Below are 23,122 nucleotides of genomic sequence, written 5' to 3' on the forward strand. Positions count from 1 at the left end.
TAATTTTTTAGGATTTAAAACAGGACTATGCAAGGTATTGCTGTAAATATCAGGAAGGTGACAAAATATTTTGGAGACTGTTGAAAAAGCTTAGAAATGACGAAAGAGTGCTGTAAAAAGAATTAGAGATGATAAAGGTGACATGAAAACGGCAGAAAAAGATATCCTTGATATATAGAGTAATTACTTCAAAAAAACTGCTAAATGAAACAAGCAGTGACAGCACAGTGATAAAAAAAACACTGACCCGACATGCAATCAGGAATACATATCCATACTTGAAGTAGAAAAAGCCATCAAAAGCTGAAATGGGGAAAAGGTTGAATATCATGCTGAAAAGTGCATGATATTCAACCAGAAAACCTCAAGGGTGGAAGTATTGTCAAGGGTGAAAGGTCTTGTAGGCCTGGAACAAATTCTAGATGATTGGAGTGATGCTCTCATAGCCATATACAAAAGGGGAAATAAAACTGGATGTGAGAATTACAGAAGTATTTCTCTAATGAGTGTTCCTGGTAACATTTATGCAAGTATACTTGAGAAACGGTTCAGAAAGATTGTGGAAGGGAAGCTTGGTGAAGAACAAGCTGGATTCAGGTCAAATAGAGGCTGTGAGGGTTAGATTTTCACTTTACAACAAATAGTTAAGAAATCATGGGAATATAACAGATCATTATTTACGTTTTGTAGACCTGCAGAAGGCATATGACAAGGTGCCAAGAGAAAAGCTATTCAAACTGCTACAGTTATATGGTGTCAATGGGGTATTACATCAAGCAATATTTAGTCTTTAGTTCAGTTGTAAGTCAGCAGTTAGAATTGAAGTACAAGAAGATTGTTTGATGTTAAATCTGGTGTCAGAGGGTGTACATTATCTGCTGTTATTCATTATCTACATGGATCACATTATGAAAGAAAGCAGTATTAAACCTGATATCAAAATTGGATATGTTAATCTCAGATCTTTGCAGATGATGTTATACTTCTAAATAGATCTGCTACAAGTCTGCAAGATTCCCTGACTAAATTGAATACCTCTTGTAATAGATTTGGTATGAAGGTCAGCAATAACAAGATAAAGACAATGAAAATAGGTAGAAACATTAAAAATATCAACTTCATGGTAAGTAGAGAACATATAGAACACGTAAAACATTTCAGCTACTTAGGCACAATTTTTAGTGAAGATGGTAAATTATATATGGAAATAGACAACAGAATCAACAAAGCCAGTATGGTAGGAAGTCAACTAAATAAATTTATATGGAATAAGAAAGAAATTAGTCAAAGCACTAAATTTGCTATATAAGATAATGTTCAAACCAATTTTAACTTGAGGTGAGAGCTGGGTTAGAAAAAAAAAACACTTGATCAAAGACTAGCAACCACAGATATCAAAGTCATGAGAAAGATTAGGGGTATGAACAGATGGTATCAATGGCATTATCATATTAAAAATGAGAACATTAGGAAAGAATTTGACATTGTCAGCATCCAGGAATCTGTTAGCAGAGCTAATCTCAGGTGGTGTGGTCACTTAAACAGAATTGGAGAGGAAAGATTAGTGCAAAACAAGTGTTCTCTGCCAAGTTGCCAGGAAAAAGACCCTGAGGAAGACCAAGATATATGTGGATTAATACAGCAAAAAGTGCCTTAGAATAGAAAAATATAAGATCGGATAATGCTGAGTCTTGACAGATAATATATTGATCTAGAGGAAAATTGTTAATAGGAAGTTAGTAATGATGCAAGTTCTTCATGTAGTACTATCATAATATCCTGTACACTCCTTGAGGGTACAGGTCAGGAATTTTATTTAAATTATGAAAAATCTCATGCAGCAGTAGCATGTGCAATATTTCCAAAGAACATAATTCTTGTGCTAAATTTAATCAGGAACTCAAAAATTAACTCTTCTGCTGCAGATTTATTATATGTCTGGAGATGTGTTATTCTTTGCATTTCCCCTTCCCAATAAGTGTGTAGTTTGGGAAAGTGATATTATCAAGCACTGTTCAATGGCTGTTGACCTTTCTGTACTGTGTGGATATTTCAATAAAATAAACTTATCTGATTAAAGAAGTTTAATCCACTTACTGCATAAGAATTTTAGCAAGTGCCTGCCTTCAGCAAAGTGGTACTCTTTGCTGGCTATAATGTGCAAGATGAATTTCCAATGAAGTGCTGCTGAATTTATATGAAAAACTGCATAGGAAATCCATGAACAAGTGTGTGTGTACGTGCACGCATGCACACACACAATTACCATTATTTGGGAGTAAGAGAATAAAGTGAAGTATACAAAAATTTCAATGGTTCTGCAATATTTATAGTCTCAATCAATTCTACTTCCTGTTTAGATATGCACCCAAACATAGGAACAGAGTGAGAGCTTAATAATTTCAAAGCATTTGGGAAGTCCAATTAACCTTTTTTTCACAACAGGAAAGGAGATGAAAAATTATTTATATCCTAAAGAATACTGTTAAAGTTGACTTTCACTATGGTAAACACCACTAACAAATGATTGAAAAGCCCTGACCAAATGTCCATAGACACAATGCTGTTATTAAGGAAATTCACCAAATCAAATTATCTACTATAACATCATACTTCTGGAATCCCTATAAGTTTGCTATATACAAGTTGATTATATACTTTTGAGAGTATTCATTTTGGAGAATCAGTATGGGGGAAACAAGCATTTTCTCCAAATTCAACATAGCAAACATTTCAACTTAACCCACGATTTTATATTTTGTTTATTTATTTTTTTTGGCATCTATAATTGCTATAATAGTGTTAATTTTCATCTGTTCAGCGAGTTTTCAAAATGAGACAAACTTTAAATATTTTTATTAAGTAAATGAAGATGGTTTTAAAAAAAAAGTTGTGTATGCATGTTAATAATTTTACTTACAAAATCATCAAAATCTGCTCTCAATGTATAAAAAAAATACATAATTTTTCTTGCGTGAATGACTACATTTTGAGAATATGATCTAATGATACAATTTTGCACATACTATACATATATATTTTATGTACTCTCCTAGGCACTGATCCAGTACATGGAATATATTAATGGTTCATTACATATCCCTCCCTCCCTCCCACCCAACTAAACATGTATAAACTATTCACACTTTAACTTTTATCACTTTTTTCTTCTTTTTCTTCTTCCTTCTTGGATTCATCTTCTGTGCTGGAAGCAGTTGTATTACTGGTTCCTCCCCGTTCAGCAGCCATCTTAAATACAAATAAACAAATATTAAGTCAAAGTAATATAATAAGCATTGAAACTGATTTACATCATCATAATCATCCAGAACTGCATAAAATAAGTTATTCCATACTCTTAAATGCTGTCTTATAGTTATGATGTGCTTATTTTTAAAATTTCTGTTTGAACTCAGTTCTGTTAAAAAAAGGAATTTCCATTATAATTATCATTTCCTAGAACTGTATGTGTATATATATATATATATATATATATATATATATATATACACTTAAACTGAATTTTGGGGAACGCCCTCTTGGTGTTTTAAATATCAGGGATTACTCTATGCTACAGAATGTAGACAATTGTGACGACAACAAAAAAATCAATTTTTGTAATTATGATTCCCCAAAGTTAAGCCGGCAGATGATCCATTATATTCACTTGCAGCTGGTTCAATGGAAGCAGAAGGATGCTATGCTGATTCCTTGAAGTTAAGTTGGTCCATTATGGGACCAACAAACACACGAACAAAACACAAGACGTGTAACATTTCAAATTGTAAATAAGAAATGATTGTCAAGCTGTTTGCTAAACACTCATTTCTTGTTTACAATTTGAAATGTTACACGTCTCGTGTTTTTTCATGAAAGTTTTGTTTGTGCAATAGTTATACAGGTATGTATTAAATTTTGAAGTTTTGTACACGTAATATCAAATTAGTAAAATTAATTATTGATTATTTGCATACCATTACCCCATTAATCACAATGTCAGATAATTCAGTTAGAAAGAAGAAGAAAAGAAAAGCTATTTCTTTAGAAACTAAGATCCAAATTTTAGATAGTTTAGCAGCCGTAGAAGGTTCAACATCCTTAGGGAAATGTTTTGGATTGAACGAAGCTACTGTGAGAACAATTTAAAAAAATGAAGACACCATTAGAAAATCTGTTCTTTAATGCAGCAAAATTAGGTGCCAAGTCATCATCGTATACAAGAGACATTATAAAAGTGAAGATGGAAAAGGCCCTAGTGATGTGGATAGAAGATTGCTCACAAAAAGGTTAGACAGAAATGTCAAACAGATGCAGGAAAAGGAGCTAATAACAAACAAAAATTGTGACTTTTCTGCAAGCAGAGGATGGACTTAAAAATTTCTCAAAAGATATGTGCTTAATAAGGTAAAGATAAAAGGAGAGGCCACATTTGCAGATGAGCCAGCAGCAAGGAAATTTCTTTCAAAACTGTCTAAAATTATTGAAAATGGTGGCCACACTCCGGATCAAGCTTGGAATGCAGATGAAACCGCCTTTTTTGGAAAAAATATGCCAAGTAGAACTTATATAGTGAAATCACAAGAAAGTGGCTTTAAGGCCACTAACAAAAAAGTGTTAGTGGCTTTAAAGCAGCTAAGGATTGTGTGACTATTATTTTGCAGTAATGCTTCAGGAGATCGTATATTAAAACCATTACCCATTAATCAATCCCTAAGACTGCAGGCAATGAAGGGTGTTGATTTTGACATGTTACAAAAGAAATTTTTAATGAATGGTTCCATTCATCAATGTTTTGTTCCAGAAGTTTGATAACTGATATGCTATTTGACAGAAAAAAATCTGGACTTCAAAGTTTCATTGATTACAGACAATGCGCCTGGCTATCCTGTTTTAGAACACTCGAATGTGGAATTTTGTTTTTGTCACCTAATACAGCATCCTCAATACAACCACTAGACCAGGATGTGATCGCTACCTTCAAAACTTACTACATAAGAAGAAATTCCAATACATGTTGAATAAAGTAGATAAGAATAATTTACTGAAAGTTATTGATGTTGATGTGTGGAAGAAATTTTCTATTTTGGATCGCATCAAACTTGCTAAGTTGGCATTATCAGAATTGAAACCATCAACTTTAAATGCATGTTGGAAAGCTACTTGGCCAGAATATGTGAAAAAGAAAAATCTAGTACCTTTGTATACAACTGAATATCCCAATATCATCAGATTAGCACATGCAGTTGGCGGAGAAGAATTTGATGATTTTTCATCTGCAAATATTGAAGAATTGATGGTTGACCAGGCTGTTAGTGATGACAAAATAATAGAAGCTGTCCTTGAGAATCTCAATGAAAAAGAAGAAAAAAGTGACGATATAGAGATTCCACTCACTGCAGAATTAATTGAAGAAGGGCTTCAAATGGCTAGTAAATTGCCAAGTCATTTTCTTAGACATGATTTAATTACTGAACGATTTGTACCATTTAAACGTGAACTGAAGTCATGTATGGTGCGATATGAAGAATTATACAAAGATCTAGTCAAAACAGGATCTCAACAATTAATTACAGAGTTCGTGGTGGAAAAAAAATCAACCTACAGAATTTTTGGAAATTAGTGCTAATTTAGTTCCTTTTACTGAAGAAAAGGTTATGCCAGTGCGGTATGAACAGGATGGCCAAAGTGTTTCAAGTGATGGCAAATAAAATTTAACTAATAATCATATGTGCAGGTGTATTTGAACCTTTTCAAATTTCTGTTTTGTTAGTGACACACTATTTTCTTTAAGAAAGATACATATGTATATACGTTAAGTAAGTTTTAAAATAAAAAATATTCCATTAAAAATAAATAGTTTTATTCAATGATTTTCGTATGCTTTGTTTGAAAATAACTTATTGTTCGTATCAGGTTTTCACATCTGGAACCATTCTTCTATTTTTTTCATATGCAGTGTATTCTTTTTTACACGTTTTTTCTGGAACCAATATATGAAGAATCGAGTGTATTTGTATATCATTTTAATTAGACTGTGAATACATGTTGAAATAACTATGTTTCAGCCACCTTGTTACATTCTATGCTGTCAAATAGTCTGTTTTTTCCTAGAAAACTCTCTGCACTTTTAGCTTAAAGATTATTATCTGAAGACTAAGTCTTGGTATTAATGTATCATATGCACTGCCTTTTCAGAACACAACAAACAAGGTTTTTCTGTTTTTATCTAGGCATTACTTCATCTCAAAATAACTATTAACACTCTGCAAGTCTTGTGCAAATTTGTTATGTCTGTTCATAAGAGTTCCCCAAAAAAATCTATGCAGAATACATTAGGTTAATTTCAAAGTCAGTTTCTTTCACTCTTTCCAATCATTTATCCTGTTGTGCTACATACCTAACAATAGTAAAGATATATATTTAGCATGTTCAGCATCAATGTGCTTTTCACCCTTCTCAATTTTGGGATTACTATAAAAATATTCCTTTCCAGAATCTGTCCTACTATTTAATATAAGAAATTTCACTTACCTTTTTGTAAGCCATTTCAAACAATTTTAGAGAAGCCTGCTGGAGGTCATGAGTTGCTTGCCTTATTGACTCAGGAGTTTCGCTATCTTTCTTGGACAGCAACTGCCGTACATTCTCAATCTTTTCTTTTAACTTGGTACACTACAAATTTTGAAATAAAGTTAAAAATTAATTTTCTAAAGTATTCCAAGTGTAATTTTTTAATACAGCATTGTTACAATAGAATCTAGCCCCTTTTACAAAACCCAATTAGGGAGTAAGTGGAGTAATTGGATAATGGGCTAAAAAAAATGTGCACTTGGGTAGAAAATTTTTTTTTCTCTCTCTCACACACACACACAGTACATTAGTACCATAGATAGGTTCAGGTTACATATTGAGAAACTCTGCTTTTGAAACCAAATGTAGAACTATTTTTACCATCTAATAAGCAGTTTTGTGTTCCGGCAACAGGTAGTCAAACATGTTTACGATTTCAGATATACTATAGACAGGAAAAACACTAAATGATGTTATTTGTTACTGCATAGAATGTATTCCTTTTTTAGAACTTTGTATTTTTTTATGTGCTCAAAATTTACAGTACCTATTAATGTGATTAATTTTGCTGACTGATGGTAGCTTTATATAAGAAAACAGATGTTACCTGTTTTCAGTATGACCATAAGTTATATTGTCCATTTCCCCTTTTTGAAGTGTGCCCACATCACTACTTGAAACTGCCTTCTAATCAAGAAGTTTATCTTTGTGTTTGGTGTTGAATGCTATCGCTACCCCTTTCTTTCCTTTATCATTGTTATTGTTACTTGAATATAACATACTATACTTATTTAGTAAGATATCACCTGTTTTTGCCTATTTTATTTTGAGATTATTTATGTATATATAATGTTTTAAGACCTCACTTTGAATCACAGCCAAAGTGCTAAAAGTACTTTATGTGTGGGACACGGGAATACAGAAATCCAGCTTTAGTGACCAAGCGTGAAAGATTTTCAAGCTACTTCAGGCCTAGAGTAAGGCAAGCAAATTAAATGAAATTACTACCTGTCTTTAGATAGTAAATGAAATTCATCTACTATCTAAAGACATTAAAAATTGCATTGCCACAGCAAAATCAAACCCTCAGGTCATTGGTTGGAGAGTAGTAGGTAGCAGTGTTAAGGACTTAGCCAATTATACTCTAACCAAGTGAAAAATAAACTTTCAACATCTTTCTCTAAATCCAGAGTAATTTATTAAAAAAAAGGGTGGCACACCATTTGACAACTCCTATAGGTAGAGATGACCTGCTAATGCTTCTGCCTGGTATCTCCGCTTGGGCCTGGCTCCCACTGAAGAGACCTCAATAAAGGTCGAAACTAGTCTGGGTTGTGGCCCTTCCCTTAATGCATAACATTAGACATATCCACAAGGAGATGCGTTTTGCATTATAGGAGATAATGAGATAGGGGTGTTGGTAGCTTGCTCCACCTTTGCAACGAGTTGCCCTAGTGTTGTACCACCTTATCCCAGTCTTGAAGATACTTTCAGGCGCAAACTTTGTTTGCTCAAACTTGGATAAAGGATTAAACTAAATTTATTAAAAAGCCAACCATTAAAAAATCCAGTTAAGAGATAGATTTACACAGTTTGCTAAGCAGGAACCAAAAATTACTTTTGCATGCCTTGAGGTGTGATACAATCTCCAAACACCTGTGAATTCCGTTATGACTGCTGGCATAACAGAATTCACAGGTGTTTGGAGATCTATTTAATCAAATGTAATTGACTTTTTTTTTTCACTTTTTCACAGATATTTAAGAGCAAGAAATATTTAATTCAGAGTTGCCAACTAGACTGAAATTGTGGTACAAATATGGCATCAAAATAAATTTTGTGAAGTGGACCAAGTGTTTTGAAAACAGACGTACTCACTTTTTTCATGCAGTACTAATTTCCCAGCTTTTACTCCAAACATTTTTAATCCAGGCCTCTTAAACAAAAATGAAAACCACTCCATCCCTGCCTCCAAAACTTGTCTTTTCAAATAATTTTATTTCAATTTTAAATTCCAGCTACAAGTACTGGAAAAAGGGACCATGACTGGTGAACAATACTGAAATGAAATTCTTCAATGTCATGTTCAATTGTTCCGCAGTGCTGCAGGAGAAGAATTCATATTTATGGATGACAACATGCCACAGCACATTGTACACGAGCAGATGGAGATACTTCTGCTGAAAACTGAGGATATTAATCAAATCGAGTAGAAAGCACACTCTACAGATTTCGATCCTATAGAACGTGTTCTGGATGCAATAGGGAGATGCAGTTTTCTGCTCGAAATTCCCCTACAGAAAACAAACAAGGCCTTATCCTTGTTCTGAAGGAGGAGTGGGCCAGTTAGTCTGAAGAATTATGAATCTCTTGGCGCTGAACATGGTAACATGTTGTCAGAGCTGCATCGCAGTTCAGGATGGACATATTCCATACTGAGATGTCTCTCTGCATAGTTTTCTGTAAGCACTGTACATTAATTCCTTAACTACGTCTGGGAAAATTTGTAACTTTTGCAAAAACATATTGCAATTTAATCTGTACAAAATTTATAACACATTTTTTGTATAATATGCTAACAATTTTATGTCCACATTTGGCTGCAGTCATGAAAACTTTTTCATATACAAATGAACGAACGAACGAGGATGGGTTGGCGATTTCGGATTTAGCTGACCAAATTTTATTCTTATTGGCTTAAACCAAAATACAAAAATGATAGTACAACATGACAAAATTTCATGCCGGATAGGGCGTCGCCCAGTTAAACAAGGACCCCATTCTTTTCGCCAGGAAACCAGAATGAACAGCAAAAAGTCAGCTACTGGAACAAATCTGAAAACACACCCCAATTGAACATCACCAGAGTTAAAGATCGGCACTATCAACATAAGAAGCCTGAATGGCAAAGAAATGCAGCTAGCTGAGGAATTGGATAAATACCAGATCGACATAATAGGGGTGACTGAAACAAAAAAGACAAAAACTGGTGAGATCTTTATGAGCATTAAATACAAAATGTTATATTCAGGCAATGGAAGTCAAGGAAAAGAAAGAGTAGCCATACTATTAAACTCTAAATATAAGGCTAATCTTCTTGAATGTCAGGCAGTCTCAAGTAGAGTGATGTGGACAAATATCGGAATGGGGAACTGGACAATGAGACTTATTTGTGCCTATGATCCTACAGAAGGTTCTACTAAGGTAGAAGTGGAGGAATTTTTTGAGGCTTTAGAGAAAGCAACTGACACAATGAAAAAGGAAAAGTTGGTCCTTGTTGAGGATCTAAATAGCAGAGTAGGAAATGATTGTCAGACATACAAAAATATTTTGGGAAAATTTGGAGAAAAGAGCAAAGCTAATAATAATGGCAACTACCTGTTGGATTTCTGCTCAGGACAGGGAATGGTTATTACTAACACCATGTTCCAACATAAAAATGTGCACAAATTCATATGGAGAGAAGAGGCTAGGAATAAGAAAAGTCTCATTGACTATGTTATTGTTGATAGTGATGTTTTCTCCCTTGTGCAGGACACCAGAGTGTACAGAGGATTCGAAATTGGAAGTGATCACTATTTAGTCTTGAGCTGGATAAAATTCTTTGCATATTGCAAAGAATAACATTTTTAACAAAGAATAAAGTTTTAAAGCGAATAAAAGCTGAGCAGCTCTCAGACGTGAACTGTAGACTAAATACACAAAGATTATTGAAGAAAGAATGAAAAGGTTTGAAAACAGGAACTAAGCCTTGAAGAATACCTGATTGATTCAGCCAGAGAGGCATGTGGTGAGATTGTCTGCAAGGATAGAAATATCAGAACTCCATGGTGGACACAGCAAGTTAAAGAGGCAGTGAAGGAAAAGAAGAAAGCATGTCAAAAGTTCCTGACAAATAAGTGAGCTTGTGCTCTTAGAGAATACAGAGACAAATGTAAGAAAGCTAAACTGTGTAAAACTAGCTAAACTGTGTAAAACTAGCTAAACAAAAGTCATGGAAGGACTTTGGCAAGAATATAGAAAATAAATATCAACAAGGTGGCAAAATATTCCAGAGGTTGTTGAAGAAGCTTAGAAATGGAGGAAAGAGAGGCTGTAAAAGGAGTTAAAGATGATAAAGGCGACATGAAAATGGCAGAAAAAGATATCATTTAAGTATGGAGCAATTACTTCGAAAAATTGCTAAATGAAAAAAGCAGTGATAGCATAGTGGAAAATAACACTCAACAGGCATACAGTCAGGAATACATATCCATACTTGAATTAGGAAAAAGCCATCAAAGGCTTGAAATGTGGAAACGCAGCAGGAGGATGATTTCGACCAGAAATGTTGAAGTATGATGGTATAAAAGTCTTACATTGGCTGCACTGCATAGTACAGCAGGCCTGGACAGAGGGACGAATTCCCGATGATTGGAGTACAGCTCTCATAGTATCCATATATAAATAGGGAAATAAAACAATATGAGAATTACAGAGGTATTTCCCTACGGAGTGTTCGTGGTAAGATTTATTCAAGTATACTTGAGAAATGATTGAGAAGAAAAGCTTGGTGAAGCACAAGCTGGATTCAGGCCAAATAGAGGCTGTCAGGATCAGATCTTCACTTTACAACAAACAGTTGAGAAATCATGGGAATATAACAGAGATCTGTATTTATCTTTTGTCGATTTGGAAAAGGCATATGACAAGGTGCCAAGAAAGAAGCTATTCAATACACTACACTTATATGGTGTCAATGGGGCATTACATCAAGCAATACTTTCTGTATGTTTGGGATTCAGTTCCAATGAGAACCAGCTTTTATGTCTGCTGCTTCCACCCACCATTCAGTTTTGTATTCTAAAATTTGTTCACAATTCTGAAATTAATACCATTCAATAAGTTTATTTCTATGTTTAATGTTGAATCCTATAGCTACTACTTCCTTTCCTTGGTTATTAAGGCCAGAATATTCCATTTTATAATTATTATATAGAAATATCGCTGATGTTGCAATCTTCTACATGTCATTTACACCGATTATATTAACTCAGTATTTCTCCAATTCCTCTGTCACCTCCTTTTATAGTGACAACTCTCATCATCATGTTGAATACAGATTAAACCATCATCATCAAATTCCTGCCATGTACTCTCAAGGGGTGTACAGGATATGACAGTACTACATGAAAAAATTACATCATTACTAACTTCCTATCTACAATTTTCCTCCAAATCAGTCTGTTACTTGTCAAGACTCCAACATTATCAGATCTTATATTTCTATCGTCTAAGGCACTTTGTACCGTATCAATCTACCTATATCTTGGTCTTCCTCTGGGTCGTTTTCCTGCCAACCTGGCAGAGAACACTTGTTCTGCTAATCTTTCCTCTCCCATTCTATTTAAGTGACCATACCACCTGAGATTAGCTCTGCTAACGCATTCCTGGATGCTGACAATGTCAAGTTCTTTCCTAATATCCTCATTTTTAATATGATATTGCCATTGATGCCATCTGTTCACGCCTCTAATCTTTCTCAGGACTCTCATATCTGCGGTCTCTAGTCTTTGGTCAAGTGTTTTACTTCTGATTTTGCTGATTTGAAATAGACAACAGAATCAGCTTTGCTGAATCTGTTGTCTATTTCTATATTTAATTTACCATCTTCAGTAAACATCGTGCCTAAGTAGCTGAAATGTTTTACTTGTTCCACAGAACTCTGCCTATTTTCATTGTCTTTGTCTTTTTATTGCTGACCTTCATACTATATCTATTACAACAACTATTCAATTTAGTCAGAGAATCTTGCAGATTTGTAGCAGATTTATTTAGAAGTATAACATCATCTGCATAAAGCAAAGAGCTGACATTAACATCTCCAATTTTGATATCAGGTTTAATACCACTTTCCTTCATAATGTGATCATATAGATAATGAATAACAGAGGGGATAATGTACATCCTTGTCTCACACCAGATTTAACATTAAACCATCTTCCTGTACTTCCTTCAATTCTAACTGCTGACTTACAACTCAAATGAAGACTAAGTATTGCTTCATATAATGCCCTATTGACACCATATAACTGTAGCATATTGAATAGCTTCTCTTTCTTGGCACCTTGTCACATGCCTTTGTCAAATCGACAAAACTTAAATACAGATCTTTGTTATATTCCTATGCTTTCTCAACTATTTGTCGTAAAGTGAAGATCTGATCCTGACAGCCTCCATTTGGCCTGAATCCAGCTTGTTCTTCACCAAGCTTTTCTTCCACAATTCTTCTAAACCATTTCTCAAGTATACTTGCATAGATCTTGCCAGGAACACTCAGTAGAGAAATACCTCTGTAATTCTCACATTCAGTTTTATTTCCCTTTTTATATATGGGTACTATGAGAGCTCTACTCCAATCATATGGAATTCGTCCCTCTGTCCAGGCTTTCTGAACTATGCAGTGCAAGACTCTTATACCATCATACTTCAGCATTTCTGGTCGAATATCATCTACTCCTGCTGCCTTTCCACATTTCAAGCGTTTGATGGCTTTTTCTACTTCAAGTACGGATATGTATTCCTGACTGCATGCCTGGTCAGTATTTTTTACCTCTGTGCTGTCATCACTGCTTGTTTCATTTAGCAGTTTTTCAAAGTAATTACTCCATACTTCAAGAATATCTTTTTCTCCTGTTTTCATGTCACCTTTATCATCTCTAACTCCTTTTACAGCACTCTTTCCTCCATTCCTAAGCTTCTTCAACAACCTCCAGAATATTTTGCCACCTTCTTGATATTTATTTTCTATATTCTTGCCAAAGTCCTCCCATGACTTTTGTTTAGCTAGTTTTACACACTGTTTAGCTTTCTTACATTTGTCTCTGTATTCTGTAAGAGTAAAAGCTGACTTATTTGCCAGGAACTTTTGATATGCTTTCTTCTTTTCCTTCACTGCCTCTTTAACTTCCTGTGTCCACCAGGGAGTTTTGATTTTTTTATCCTTGCACACAACCTCACCACATGCCTCTCTGGCAGAATCAATCAATGTTTTATTCAGAGTTTGCCACTGAATCTCAAAGGTTTGATTCCTGATCTCAAACTCTTTCATTTTCTTTTCAATAATCTTTCTGTATTTTAGTCTGCAGTTCACATCTGAGAGCTGCTCAACTTTTATTCGCTTTAAAACTTTCTTACATATTATTCTTTTCAATATGAAATTCAATTTTATCCTGCTCAAGACTAAATAGTGATCACTTCCAATTTCAAATCCTCTGTACACTCTGGTGTCCTGTACCAGGGAGAAAACATGACTATCAGCAATAATATAGTCAATGAGACTGTTCTTCTTCCTTGCCTCTTCTCTCCATGTGAATTTGTGCACATTTTTATGTTGGAACATGGTGTTAGTAATAACCAGTCCATGTCCTGAGCAGAAATCCAACAGATATTTGCCATTATTATTAGCTTTGCTCTTTTCTCCAAATTTTCCCAAAATATTTTTGTATGTCTCACAATTATTTCCTACTCTGCTATTTAGATCCCCAACAAGGACCAACTTTTCCTTTTTCATTGTGTCAGTTGCTTTTTCTAAAGCGTCAAAAAATTCCTCCACTTCTACCTTAGTAGAACCTTCTGTGGGACCATAGGCACAAATAAGTCTCATTGTCCAGTTCCCCATTCTCATACTTGCCCACATTACTCTACTTGAGACTGACTGCCATTCAACAAGATTAGCCTCGTATTTTGTGTTGAATACAATCGCTACTCCTTCTTTTCCTTGATTGTCATTGCCTGAATATAACATTTTGTATTTATTGCTTAGAAAGATCTCACCACTTTTGGTCTTTTTTGTTTCAGTCATCCCTATTATGTCGATCTGGTACTAATCTAATTCCTCAGCTAGCTCCATTTCTTTGCCATTCAGGCTTCTTACGTTGACAGTACCAATCTTTAACTCTGGTGATGTTGAGTTGGGGTTTGTTTTCAGATTTGTTCCAGTAGCTGACTTTTCGCTATTCGCCCTGGTTCCCTGGCGAAAACAACAGGGGCCTTGTTTAACCGGGCGACGCCCCAGCTGGCATGAAATTTTGTCATGTTGTACCATCATTTTTTATTTTGGTTTAACCAATAAGAATACAATTTGGTCGGCTAAATCCGAAATTGCCAGCCCATCCTCGTTCGTTCAATATCAAATTAGATACCCAACAGGGTGCACCACGAGAAGGTGAGGATTGGACATTAGGTCAGAAGCCCTGGTCGGTTCTCCGCATTCCTTTAAAGGCTATGTGGAGGTCTCCTCTCAGTTATACAGCTTTGACCCTTAAGCACCCCATTGACAACTCTTAATATTAATAATTCCTATCTTAAATTCTCTTGAATTTGAGGTTTTTAACTAATTAAATTTTTAATGCCTGTCCTGGTCCCCTGATGATAACAGGAGACCAGAACAGTTTGTTCACAAAGTTACTTTGGCAGCAATCATCACCAATTGATAACATGATATTACTACAGGAAAAGTTTACATAACTAACTTCCAATCAAAAATGTTTAACCAAATTATCATCAATTAAAGGCACTTCCCTCTAAAGAGATTATGGGTCTAGGTCTTTTTCTTGCTATCCTGAAATCAACAAAGTGTTTTTCACAGCTTTCCCTTTCCCATTTTATTTAAGAGTGGCCATACCACGTGAAATTAGCTGTGTTCACACGTTCTTGAATGCTAACGATGTTAAATTCTTTCCTAACAGCTTAATTTTTTAATATTCTGTCACTGATGCCAACTGTAATTTTTTTCTCAGAACTCTCATTGCTTTGGTCACCAGCCTAGGATAAAATGTTTTATTTATAACCCAGTTCTTATATCCATAAATTAAAATTGGTTTGAACACATACAGCAAACTTAGTGTTTTGAATAACTTTTCTCTTATTCCATATAAATTTATTTAGTTGACTCTTTACCATACCAGCTGTTTGTTTATTCCATTGTCTATTTCCATTTTTAATTTGCCATATTCACCATAAAGTATGACTAATTAAGTTGAAATGTTTTACTTGTATAGGTTCTCTATTCAAGATGCAGCTGATGTTTCCAGCGTCTGCAAATTTTCATAGTTGTCTTTTTATTGCTGTTTTCATATCAAATTTTTTACAATAGTTATTCAATTTAGTTAAGGAGATGAAGCCAATTGCCACTTTTTTTTTCATAATATGATCTATATAAATGATGAAGAACAATGGAAATTGCACCCTTGCCTTACACCTGATTTTACATCAGCCCATCTTTTTTGCACTTGAATTATGTGGACTAGAATTTAAATATATGAATTGCTTACATAACATTCCATCATTTATCCCATATAATTGTAGCAATTTGAAACGTCTTTTTTACATGAAAATCTCATCCTGACAAACCCCTATTTGGACTAAACCCAACTAGTTCTCCAAATTTCTCTTCAATTTTTTTTATTTTTTTATTTTATTTTATTTTTAAGCCAATTCTCTAATTTGCTTGCATAAATCTTGCCTGGAACACTCAGTAAGGAAATTCCTTTGTAATTCTCCCATTTAGTTCCATTTCTCTTTTTAAAGATGGGTACTTCATATTTAAACTCTACTCCGATCATTCAGAATTCAGCCACCTGACCAAGCCTTCTGAATTATGCAGAGCAGCTTAAATTGCAAAACTTTCATACCTCCATTTTGAGCATTTCTGGTTGAATATGACCTACTCCAGCTGCTTTTCCACATTTCAGGTTTTTGATGTCTTTCCTGATTTCCTTCCTGTTGAGTGTTTTCTATCACTACACTGTCAATGCTTTTTTCCTCTAGCAATCTTTCAAAGTAATCATTCTGAACATCTGGAATATCTTTATTTTCATTTACATGTCACCTTTTACAGTACTCTTCCCTCAATTTCTAAGATTTTCAATAGCATATAGAATATCTTCCACCTTCCTGATTTATATTCTTACTGGTTTTACACACTGCTTTGCTTTCTTACATTTTTCTCTGTATTCTCTCAGTATACAAGCTGACTTATGACTGCCTCTTTAACTGGAGAAGTCCACAAAAGGGGTTCTGATTTTTCTATCCTTGCAGACAGTTTCCCTGTATGACTAAGTCTGCAAGGTTTGGTTCTTGTCTTCAAACTCTAGATTCCTCCCTCTTCAATAATATTTGTATAACTGGATCTAGTTCACATATGAAAACTGTCCTATATGCTTTTCTTCTCAATATAATATTCAATTCCTGTATTATTTAGTATCCTGAACAAGTGTGGTATGGAAATCAACAAAACAGTCAAAGAGACTTTTATTTATTTATTTATTTTTTGTCTTCTCTGCATGCAAATTTGTGCACATCTTTATGCCGGAACTTGGTATCAGCTAAGATATGTCCTGAAAAGGAATTCAGCCAGTACATTCCATTATTATACCTCTCTTTGCTCTCCAATTTTTTCCAAAATGTTCTTATATACATCTGCTATTTAGATTCTAAATAGCAGAATATGCATGTTAGCAACCAGGGCTGTTTTTATGCACAGGCGCATGAGGTGCCTTGGGCTCTACCCACCTTGGGAAGAGTGTAAGTAAGGCCCTATTAGCAGCTAACACAACCGGAAAAAGTCCTCAAAATCTCCCTTCTGTGGGACCTTCACTCCACTTAATATTGCCTACCATTCAAGATTGTCCTGTTTAGTGTTGAATACTATAGATACTCCTTCCTTTCCCTATCATTATTACCTGAATATGATATATCTCAATTTACTTATAAGAATACCACCTGTTTTAGTCTTCTTTGTTCAGCAACACCAGTTGTGTTGATATGGTAATTCTCTAATTTTTCTGCAGGTTCCACTTCTTTTTTGGTTGATGGTGCTTATCTTAAATTCTGCCATTGCAGAGTTAAAGATCAGTCCAGTAATTAGTTTTTCATTGTTTTCCTGACAAATAGCAAGAACCATGTTCATCTATGTGATACCTAAGTCAGCATTACATTTCATTGTGCTGCACTATCAATGTTTTGTTTGAAACTAAGAGGAATAAAATTTCATTGACTAAATCCCAAACTGCGAACCCAACCTTGTTCATTCAGTGTCAAGAGCAGATACCTACTAATGGGGTGCACCACAAGAAAGAGAGGAGGACCTGACATGAGGTTAGAAGATCGAGATGATTCACTGAATTCCTAAAAATTCAATGTGCAGGTGTCCACCTAGTTATCTAGCTTTGATCCTTCAGCAACTCCCTACTTAGGTAGCAGTGGTGGCAATTAAAAAAAAAGTTATGAAGTAATATTGTAGCAGATGTTTGCTATCTCAAGGCAGAGTATAAACCCATAGCGTCATGTGAATATATTAGTTTATGATATCAATGGGAACATTTTATTTACGAAATAAAAGTTCTTACCTCATCACCAGGTAGCTGATCTTTAAACTCTTCCATTTTTGTTTCCGTATCATGGATTATACCTTCTGCTTGATTTACTGCCTCTACAATTTCCTTTAAAAATAAAAAAAAATCTACTATTTCCTTACAAAAACTTTTTACAAGAATACTAAAAATGGTAGATCTAATTCAAACTTTTTAAAGGAAAAGCATGTTAAATGATAACAGCCTCTGGAGGGTTAGACAAAACCACCTATATCATCCATACTGCCTAGTGCAATCGAATTCAAAAAGTTGCAGTGGGTAGGTTTTTTTTTTCTTTTTTTAAATGGAAGATGCCTGTATTTCTAAGAAAATTGTAAATGGTATTTTTTTGTTAGATCAAAAGGGAAACCAAGCGCAAGATGGATAAATACCACCTGTCAGAATTATAAAACCATACTACAATGCCCAAACTAGAGAAGCAAGACCTTTGAAGGCAGCTATGGTAGCAATAAATCCAGGAGGCCAAGATTAGCTGTGGACTGTACAGCAATAGGAAGAAAATCCTTTAAGAGATGAGAGCAGAGTTTCCCAACACAATATACTGAGTACCAGTAAAATGTGATATCTCTACCAGATTATTGAACTACCTAAAATTTATAATCATGTAAGTATATAATATATATTTACAATAAAATGAGCAGAAACAAAACAAATCTGGAACACATTTATCACACCTGACTAGTCAATCTCATAACTTCTGCCACTATTCTTATATTTAGTATTCTTAAAGAGTTCTGATTTGGCTTTGATAGTGGCACTGATGGGAAGTCCCTAGCAACTATAACCATAAGGTCAGTCTATTGTGTGTATGTGTTCTCTATGCTATCTTATGAGTAACATGTCTTCAAGTGAAAGACCCTTGTTACACCAGAGGTTGGGTGATTCATTAGAAGTTTATTGCTCCAAGGACAGCAAAGGTCATGCCATGCCAAGCAAAAGGTTAAAGCATAACTAAAGGTGGTAACAGTAAATAGTAATAAAGAGATAAATTAGTAAATACCATGTTATGTACAAAAAAAAAAAAAAGAAAATAATAATAACCAAACCATTACCTACATATAAATATAATATATTAATCAAATGTGATTGTATAAATTCTTTTAAAAAAATTAAAAACTTCATGCAATTTATTCAAGTCTAATAAGATCTGCCTGAGTGTAGTAAATTCCTTTTTTTCTCAAGTGGAATGCAGGCACTCCTAACAAACATGACAAATGATGAGATGCATATTGCACTAATGACAGTGCATAGGTGAATCATCAGCCCTCGATAAATAAGAATGTGTAAGGTGACCTGTGGGGCCTAGCCAGCCCTGCTTCCTCTCTTCTATTTCTCCACTGCCTTGACTGCCAATGTTTCCTGTCATGCTGACAGTCATAGAAATTATTTTTATCAAAGATAATTTCCAAATGGCCATCATCTTACTGCCTGTAGTCTATATATGGAACTGACAAACACCATAAAAATTATCAGCTGATCTAGCAGTTGCAGTCTCATTTGCCTCAATTCTAATATGGTTGAGAATCCAGCACAACTGAATATTAAAATTAAGAACCTTCAAATTTGTGCAAGAGTTGTAGAATCTCACAAGGCACTGGATGTGGATTGTACATGGGAAAAGAGATGGCTTGGAAATCATACAGTTTTAGAAGAAGTTTCTTTTTTATTAGCACAAGTGCAAGCTGAACTGCATACAACTATATCATATAATTACTGCAATGAACTGGGATCTGATTGGATATGACAAAATCAGGAAATGTAACAGCACAACTGATGAGGTCTCAGATACTGAATCATTATTATAGAGTGGAAGATAATCAGTGTTCTATGTATATTAAACAACTGCTTATAGACAGATGGAGCATGAGACTTCTTAGTTGGAATAGTGAGAAGTAACAGGATGGAATGCAAACCTGCCATGGAAGAATGCTGTTATATTTGGTGCAGATAACGTTGTCACATTCTTGTCAATTGCTTGCATAATCTAACATTGATACTGAGCTTTCCAATGTAGAGATATAACACTAGTCCATGAAGGATGTTCTGGAAGAGATTTCAGTTTTAATCTAAATGATAAAGCCAGTTCCTCTGCTTCAACATAAAGGCTTGGATTAGGTAATGTGTAGAAGGCACCAGTAACTATCCATTATACCCTGATGGTGGATGAGATTCAACCATTGCAGGCTACTCTGCCTTGCAGAACCATAGACTGAAGACCCAAAATCCAGCTTTAAACTATAAGTGCAAGATAAAGACAAAGCAATGTAGATTGATCTGCATCCCACTTAGTAGAGGAGAGAGTGCGAAGGAGATTCGATGCTCTCTTGAACTTTTCACTTAATCGATGAATGTAAGTTTTCTGTCAAAGATGAGTCCAAGAACCTGGCTTCTATTGTTACTGGAATAACACTTTATCCCATTCTTAACAAAGAATATGGGTGAAGAGTAATTTTTGACAGAAGCATACACACTTTTTTCTGCTGAAAACACAAACTCGTTACTAAGAGCCCATGCATAAACATGATCAATTGCTTGCTAAACTTGTCTTTCAAGTGTCCTCATGTTACAAGAATGAGAGTAAATTGTGAAGTTTTCAACACGTGGAAGGAAGCTATTCAGTGATTGAGTTAACTATGAGAGCAAAGTGTGTCACACTTAAGACAGAATCTTGGGGAATACCTTCTTGATATGGCTGAGAAAGTGTACTGTATACTAGATAGAATTTGAACCAAAGACAATTCGAATGAAGTGCAAATTCACTCTTGCAACTGCTATGGGGGTGGTGGGGGGAATGACCAGCTTTGATAAAAACTGCTAACAGAAAAGTTAATGTTATCCAAAATAATTTTAGATAAGAAAAATACTGTAATATCCAGTTTCAGCATCAATGATTTTTTTTAAATTTAATTTACTTTAATTTTTTTTTGAAAGGCTAGTATTAAACACCCTAAGTGGGATTGTGAAATACTACTGTTCCACAAAATAAGTTTGTTGTTTATGAAGAGTTACAATTCATTGTCACTAATAATGGTGTAGTGAATTTCCTATAGAACATTATTGTGGCTGGGGGAGGGGGGGGGGGTTCTGATTAGTAGTTTCTGTTTGTTACAGAGTGAATTGTTTTAGTTTGCTGTAGTGAGAGTCAAGTATATATGGTTGTGTGTTTATGTCTAGTCCTTTACAGAACAAAGCATGAAATTGAAAGACAGCAGCTGAGAGAAGAGAAAAAAACTAGAAGGTAAGGAGAAATTTTTTTCCAGTCATTCTATGATAAGAGTAGTATTTAATTAAAGTGTGTCAAAATCTTGTTTTCCTAGTGTGAAAATTAATATTAGTGATGCTGTCGGGATGGAGGTAAGGTGAAAATTGATTGATTTAGCTGCAACTAATGACCTGAAAAGTGAGAAGTGTTGTATGAAGGAGAATGTGAATGAGTTATGGAAAGAAGTGAAAAGAAGGGGGGGGGGGTGAAGATTATATGTCTGTTGCAACACTATGATAGAGGCAATGATAGCATATAAACCAATACACAGATTGTGTTTGTGGACTTATGATCCGAATTTATATAATGGACAGATTTATATAATGCTTATTGATTGCACTTAAATGGATTTGAAGTTAGGTATCTAGGTATGCTCGTTGAGAGTGTAAAGGTGCAAAGTCGGGAAAACTAAAGCAATTAGTTTTCCTGACTTACTGGGTTAGTATGGGTGTCTATACATCGACTGACAGGTGAGTCGATGTACAGGCGCCCATGAGGCAAGTGAGTGTGAGATGGAATAAAAAAATGCAGCATCTAGTCTTTCAAGCAACAACACTGATGTTGTTGCTTGAAAGACTAGATGCTGCATTTTGGGGTAGTCAATTCAGGATGTAAAGATAGTTGGAGACATAAGAAAATGCTACAACTATCTGTATATTAATGGTAGAAGTTTCAAGAATAAGAGGGAGGAGTGTTTTTTTTGCCACTGGTTAACACAACCTTGCCAAAAGTTACAGGCATTAGTGAGATTTAGCTAACAGCAGATGATGATGTGGTTACAAAGATAGAATGTGAAGGGTTTTAGTATTTTCAGGGAGGACAGATAAACTGCAGCAAAAAAAAAAAAAAAAAAAGTAGGAGACAGGTGGGTGGATGACAGTTCTTTTGAGGTAATTTAGTGTGAGATTAAGGCTAATAGGACAAAATATAAGTCAAAGGGTTCTAGAGATGATATGCATAAGAAAATCAGTATAATAAGTGTAAATCAGAGATAATTACTTGAAACAGCATGTGATGGAAAGGACTAGGGGTGTGAGAGGGTTGTAAGCTGGTCAAGGAATCAGATCTGTCCATATTTTATTTCGTGTGCAACATATATGGAAAACGTTTTAATTTCTTTTTTCGTGAAGTAAAGTCAGCAGTGTGAGATATATGCGAGGGCAAGTTATATTTGAGTAAATGTGATAGTCTGACAGTATGGACAAAACATAACGGATGTCGATTTTCATATGAAAAAGTATGTAAAGTTATGCATTTTGGGATAAGCAGATTACAAGCTTTGTACTATGTTGATGAAACTATTCCAGGAAACTGGTGAAGCTAGGGATTGGGGGAGAGATCTGAAGTTTAGAGGGCATGTTGTTAAGATTGCCAAGCTGGCTCATAGGATTGCTTGATTTTTGAAGAACACACTAAGAAACAGAGACAAGGAAGTAGTCATTGCTCTTTATAAGGACTTGATATGTCCACATCTGTATTATTCTGCTCAAATCTGGTCACCTGGGTTTCTTGAGGATGAAGAAGTGGTGGTGAAGCTGGCGAGTGGTCTGTAGAATGCTCCTTATAAGGATAGATTGAGAATCGATAGGTTGCAAAAGGCAAAAAAAGAGGGGATGTGACTGATACAGAGGAAATATTTCAGCACCTGGCTAGAATGGGCAGAGCAAGAAGTTATTCCTGGGGGATTGAGTAAGAGTGTGGTGTGTATATATATTTAAAATGGTAAAAATAATGCATAAAGTTAAATTTTCGAGCGTTTCAGAAGATAAGATAATTGAAATAAGCCACTAGTGATAGAAAATACCTCAGCATCTCATGAGCATTAAGCAAGTGATGCTCATGAGATGCTGAGATGAACCTCAATGTTTAGGAAATA

General features: G+C 34.8%; 1 protein-coding gene across 1 annotated transcript in view; it reads right to left on the reverse strand.

The window, feature by feature from the left end:
- Window positions 1–2,836: 2,836 nt before the first annotated feature.
- Hsc70-5 (Heat shock protein 70 cognate 5) overlaps window positions 2,837–23,122 on the reverse strand; it is a 197,603-nt gene continuing 177,317 nt past the window's right edge. Inside the window, exons 15-17 of the mRNA XM_090392437.1 lie at window positions 17,961–18,053; window positions 6,532–6,672; window positions 2,837–3,249 (exon numbers count right to left, since the gene is read on the reverse strand). Coding sequence (XP_090248563.1) covers window positions 3,148–3,249; window positions 6,532–6,672; window positions 17,961–18,053 — 336 coding nt within the window. The 3' untranslated portion in view covers window positions 2,837–3,147. The remainder of the gene's footprint in view (window positions 3,250–6,531; window positions 6,673–17,960; window positions 18,054–23,122) is intronic.

The sequence above is a fragment of the Typopeltis vanoorti genome, chromosome 5 (genome assembly GCF_054136105.1).
Source record: "Typopeltis vanoorti isolate ZY-2024b chromosome 5, IOZ_Tvanoo_1.0, whole genome shotgun sequence".
Lineage (NCBI taxonomy): Eukaryota > Metazoa > Arthropoda > Arachnida > Uropygi > Thelyphonidae > Typopeltis > Typopeltis vanoorti.